The 6,447-nt window shown below is 36.2% G+C and overlaps 1 protein-coding gene across 1 annotated transcript in view; it reads right to left on the bottom strand.

Moving 5' to 3' along the window:
* Positions 1–1,927: 1,927 nt before the first annotated feature.
* The window catches only part of slc25a36a (solute carrier family 25 member 36a), a 29,024-nt gene continuing 24,504 nt past the window's right edge, over positions 1,928–6,447 (bottom strand). The window contains exons 6-7 of the mRNA XM_084119310.1: positions 5,915–6,204; positions 1,928–4,878 (exon numbers count right to left, since the gene is read on the bottom strand). Coding sequence (XP_083975436.1) covers positions 4,685–4,878; positions 5,915–6,204 — 484 coding nt within the window. The 3' untranslated portion in view covers positions 1,928–4,684. The remainder of the gene's footprint in view (positions 4,879–5,914; positions 6,205–6,447) is intronic.

Below are 6,447 nucleotides of genomic sequence, written 5' to 3'. Positions count from 1 at the left end.
ATATTGATTCTCGTTTTAGTTCTCCTTTTTTATCCAAAGTCTGCTTGCCATGGTCCGTAATGTTTGAATGAAACAACAGAGCAGATAGACATTGCGAACTACAAAGTTGTCTGCGTCAGTCGCTTTGGTTACTATCAGAGGGCTCTGGTTCATAGCTCTGGTTGCCATGGCAGCACGAGCGGAAACCAGTGACAACGCGGATATGACGGACAAAACGTAAATAAAGAAACGGGACGTTTCTCGAATTAAATTACAAATTTCTCCTGGTTTGAAAGTTGTTGGAAACAGTCGGGATAATGTAAGTACACAACTAAAAAAAATATATAACTTAGATATAGTGATTTTTGCTATTTTTAAAGCAAAAAAGTTACATATTGTGCCTTTAAAATAGACCTTTCTGTGGAAAAAAAGAAAGAAAGTGGAAATCAAAAAGTTATTAACTTAATGGATGATTTTCAGTGTATTGATATATAGAAGAACTGAAGAGCTGTCATTCTGAATGTTCTCATAAGTGGACTGATCATAAATGACATAGGCCTATTTCATACTTGTCTTTTTGCATATTATTTTACAGTGCCATTGTCTGTGTATTTATTAAAGCCTATATACACACACACAAACACACACACACACACACACACACACACACATATGAGTAGGCCGATATGATCCTAAGCCACATAACAAAATGGTCTGAAGCAGCAGCTAATCCCACATGCACTTCCTCTCCCTCACTCTGTTCCACTCAACACACAGTTTGGTTTTCATGTTTTATGGGGACTTTCCATAGACATAATGATTTTTATACTGTACAAACTGTTTTTCCATCCCTCAGTTTTCCTCACAATGTATAAACCTGTACACTCACACACACACACACACACACACACAATCATGTTTGCATAGCTGTTTGCCAGTCTGCTGTGGCAACTCAAGGTTTTTATTTGTAGGATATTGGAGTGTTTTCTCCAATGTACATCTCATTTCAGTTGACTCTGAGGTTCAACAAGGGCGTTTTTAACTGTGCTGTGAACTAATTTGTAGCAGCTTTGACCATTGTGATGTGGTTATGGTTAGGTTAACTTATTTTATATTTAGGCTTTGCTGCCATCCTCTGGCAGCACCCAGAAGCACCAAAGACAACTGAATAACATTTCAATTTTTACATAATACACTACCATTCTAAAGTTTGGGTCAGTAATTATTTTTAAGGAAATTAATATTTTCATTCATTAAGGATAGGGCCTACAATAAATTGATCAAAAGTGATAGAAAATACAATTTCAGTGTTAGAAAAGAACACATTTATTTTGAATTTTCTATTCATCGAAGGATCATGAAAGAAATGTATCACGATTTGCAACATTGATAATAAGAAATGTTTCTTAAGCACCAAATCAACATATTAAGAATGCTTTCTAAAGGATCATGTGACACTGAAGAATGAATGATCTTTTGACATATAAGAGGTCTTTGTACCATTAAAACATCCTGATAGTTTCATAGCTTAAAACATCCCCTAAGGCTCGTTTGGATACTGTGGGATTTGTGGCTTCACACGGGTAAATACATTTGCATATGTCTAGATCCATAGAAGAGATTGACGAATAGTTACATCATCGCAACACAGGCCCCGCCCACTGGCGTTCAGTCGCTTAAAGATGCGTTCCATAAGGAACATATTAAAATCCATGTCATGACTTCTTAAAATTCTAGATAGACATTTACATTAAAATGATGATTTTTATGTCCTTTGAAGTCATCAGTTTAACAGGTTAGAGAAAAAAAAAAAATCAGTCCTAAATATTTTAACTACAAAGCAAAAAGTCAGCAAAAGACCTTCAGCAGATAGGCTACCAAAGAGTCCAACATTTATTTTTATTTTGGTCTTATTAAAACTCAGCCTTTAAAGAGACTAAAGACAACATGGGTTTTGCATTGTTTTTATTGACTGTTTGTACAAAAAAAAGAGGTATGATAAATCACATAACCAGCAAAGAATAGGCCACCTTTACCATAAAAACTAGACTTAAAAAAAAAAAGGAAAGGAAAAAGAAAACCGAAATGAAACAACAGGCGTTGACATACAATTTGTTAGTGTTGGTCATGTTAGACTGCGCAATACAGACACTACACAAAATTGCCGAATATGCAATTAAATGTGAAATGAAGATTGAAATGATTAATCTAGAGTGTCATGTTCAATATTTCTTTCAGTCGGTTAGGCTCACTTAATAGGATGTTCACATCTGTCCATTCAGTCCAAAACTGACAACTGAATATTCCGACATCACTTTTTAAAAATGCCTTTTTGAATCTCTTTGTAATGCCATTTAAGTCTCTATGAGACTGAAGTTACAAGAGCATTTGTTGAATGCAAACTTAAAGCATCACACATGGATGTTTGATCAGTTTCTAACACAAGGGCATTACATCTTTAGATACAACACAACTATTTTACTAATCCATCAACGATAGTCTAACTATTCTAATTACACTAAAACATCACGCCTGAAAAAACGTTTGTTTTCTGAAAACAAATGCTTTTTGGTAACCAATTAGCGCAATCGCTGAGATTATCGGCGAGATTATTAGCTGTGACAAGAGTCCAGCGCTAACTGCATAATATTGGATGATGTTGTGTGTATAATAAATGTGTGGTGATGATCATTACAGAACTCCAGAGCTTCATCAGCAGCATTAAACGTATTGATGACTTGAAAATGGACTTGAACTGGACAGAGAAGACACTGAAATGCATGAAAACACTTGTATGTGAAAACACACTTCACTTCTGATTATGAATGATGGAACTAAAACCATATTTTTGCTGTTAGAAAAACAAATACTGTTACTAAGATGCTACTGTTATTAAGATACTTACAGAAACCCTAGAGGCTCTTTAAAGGATCTACCAACACAAGGCTTAATATAATTACCTTAAACTATAATTTTAAGCCCATGTACTGGTAAAGAACTGTCTGGAAATGATGTGGATAACGTCTAAATCACTAACATGGACAGTTTAAGTTCCTTCATATCATGAGGGTGTGAAAGTACTGTACATACAACAGTTATGTAAACAAACAAGCGAGATGAAAACACTTGGAAAAAAAAAATTGACTCCATTTCAAGCAACGAGTGCAGGGCCAGAATGAGGAGTGATAAAAAAAAAATTATATATATAAAATGTAAAATAAAAATAACATTCAACAAAACGAGTTTCACAATATCATTTTGTGATAGATCTATCAAACAAATGCAGTCATTCAAATAATACTACTGCATAATCAGAGGACTTAAGTTATGAACACTGGATATTTGATATGCATACATACAGTATATACACATACAAGAATATCCTTCACTAAAGTTTAGTACACTGAACTGTACAATAACTTCCAAAGGGAATTGTTCAGCAAAACTCTGTCTTGCTTACATAGTAATACTATGTTTTACAATACAAGAATAAAATTGTCTGAAACTAAGAAAAAAAAAAAAGTTTGCGCAAGCCCAGACAGGCCACAAAGTGCATATATTATACGCTCAGTTAGAAGCCACTGTTAGAGGAATCCAGAGGGTGGGACACAATTCTGCAGCTTGTATTCCCACTCAGAAGTGGAAAAATGACTATTGCCTTTTCGTCACAACGTGGCATGTTGTTTGTAGGCAACATGCTCAGGGTTAGCATTAGCCACTACCATTTAGCCTTCGGCAAATTTATCTCTGGTTCTCGCCGACAACTGGGATTCAAGTAGAGGCTTTGCAGCAGTGAACCGAGGTGATAAATTCGAGAAAGGCCCAGTGATGCAAGCAGGACAACATCTCCCAATTCAAAAATACCACCCAGAGCATATACTATACTGATATTAGGACAACGGTATGATCATTGAAAACACACACAAAGTAAGTATGGTTAAACTTAATATGAAGAAACACTTCAGTTTGAAGCACATGAGGGGCCACGTATCACATGACCGTCAATTTAACAACAGCAAATGGACTCTTGTGCGTGGACAACCATCTGCCTGGCAAGTTTGGAAAGAGTGGAAGGTGACATCTAGAGGAGAATGCTTGAAAGGCAAAGCATCATCTTTACAAAATGGTGAACTAAAAAAGAAAAACATCCTTTACAGTAGTGCTATTGTGCCACATCTGAAAACTCTTTCTTGTGCTTTTTTTTTTTACTTTCCTTCAAAGACCTTCAGTGACTTCAGATCTTGACAGGCTTGTTTTTCTTTTTCATAAAGAAATGGCTCAGATAAAATGATTTTTGAAACGAAATGGCTGTGAAAGGATGATTTTTTTCCCTTGAATGTGAAGGAATTCTGCCAATTCAGGCTTTTGCATTTTCTTCAAGCATTCCCCTCTCTGATTGTCCTTTCAAAACGGACTTCTCTTAAAACATTTCTAATGGACAGACTGCTTTAGCGTGTCTGTTCACCATCTGTCTTTCTTTTTTGAAACGCTCTCCAGTCTGACAGGCTCAAAACCTTCTTGTTCTCGGAGACTACAGCCCCCTTTGGGGGTCCGGGTTAACAATGCGTTTCTAGGATTTGTTCTGCTTCCTTTGGTGTAAAAGCCAGGGACAATCACTCTCTTGGTCTCCATCTAGCTTTCGCTTTCTCACCCTGTTCGTCTCTCTCTCTCTCTCTCCCTCTCTTTCCTGGTCTCTCTCCATCTGTTAACCATTGAGCAGGTAGACCACCAGCTCATAGGTGCACATCATAATAGCAGTGTTAGGGATCTGTCGGACCAGATGAGTGGTGAGGCCTCGGTACAGCGCTCTGTAACCCTCCTCCCGGACAACCATATTTAGAGTTTGGAAGAACGAACGATACTTGCTGCCCTCCTCACGTAGTCTGGTACGAATAACCTCTGTCATGGGAGAAAGAGAAAAACCAAACAGTTATTTGTAAGAGGAAAAAAAAAAAACTTAGAAAGTTGACATACAGTGGAGTTCAAAAGTCTGATACTACAAAAAAGTGCTTTTATTTCTGCATTTATATTTAATAAACAAACTCATCATTCTAAATGATTCATAAAAATATATTAAGTTATATTATACAAATAAATTAAGTGAAAAATCTAACTTAAAAATGTATACATTAAGAAAATTGTAAAAAAAAATATATATACAAATATTTGGTCAGCTATACAGAATAGTATACTTACAGAATAATATTTCTTCATTTAACAAACTAACTTATTTAATTTTTTTTCGGTTTGTTTAAATGGGGGAAAAGCCCCTGGTCTTAAATTATTGGACTCTGTATTTTTTTCCATTAAATTACAACATTTTCCAGTGCCTTTTAATTGCTACATTTTAAATCTAAAAAAGAAAATAAACGAGAAAAAAATGGACTGATGGAGGTTGAAGGTAGGCTTATCTTTGAAAATAGGTCGCAAGTGAGGGTCAACATGACTGTTAAAGAATGAACCAAATGCCAACAAACTAAGGGTACGTTTACACTTATCAAAACGATCCCCGGTCACATGGATCCATGAAACCGACTAATAACGCTGTATGCCAGACAGGTAGCTGGTGATGTCACTTTGTGATGCGCAAATGCATTCTTTGACATCAGTGCACTCGAGCCGAACGCACATGCCTATAGACACAAATTACATACCGGTAATCTATAATTCTTTTTGTCCGATTTTCATTCTAAGGATGTTAATCTTGATAATACTGTATTATTACTTTGTCGTCTGGGTAAATTCCATCTTCACAAAGCCAGAAATATTCACTGTAATGCCAATTTTAGCAAAAACGCATAAAAATTCTTCCCGCTTTTAGTTGAAAACGTTGTCATGTAACGGCCCCTAACTTAACATGCCAACTCCAAACTCATAAATGTAACAAATATTAACATAACCATCAAGAACAAAAAGTAAATAAATCAGCACTCACCATGAGGATATGCAATTGAAGTGGCACAGGTCTTGGATGTGGCAGCAGCCAGCATCATTCCAACAAAGTCTGAAGCGTCTTTTACAGATTCATCTTCGTCATCCATGTTAGCGTTGGCCTTGGACTCAATTAGTTTGCGTTTAATGCTTTCATAGATGACAAAGTGGATGACAGTCTCTGATATGCCAGCATAAGAAGCGGACATGCCCCTGTAGAATCCCCGTAACCCATCTGACCGATACACACGCCGGACGCACTCAAATGCACTCATGCGCCGTTCTCCGCGGTTCCTAAAGAAAGAAAAACATTTGATAAATGTCAGAAATCTGGTCATAATATTTCTTCCTTTAATGTCCCCTTAAATATCTGTTTCAATGGGTGACGTTCTGAAATGCAAAAATGCAAGAAAACAAGCATGCTAGCTACAAATTCTCATTGAAGAGTAAACAGAGTACCGTTCAAAGGATAAAAATCCCCTCCCAAAAAAACATTAATACTTCTATTCAGCAAGGATGCATTAAATTGATCAAAAG

The sequence above is a fragment of the Abramis brama genome, assembly GCF_963993115.1.
Source record: "Abramis brama genome assembly, chromosome: 7".
NCBI classification, from domain to species: domain Eukaryota; kingdom Metazoa; phylum Chordata; class Actinopteri; order Cypriniformes; family Leuciscidae; genus Abramis; species Abramis brama.
This window is presented reverse-complemented; position numbering and strand designations above follow the sequence as displayed.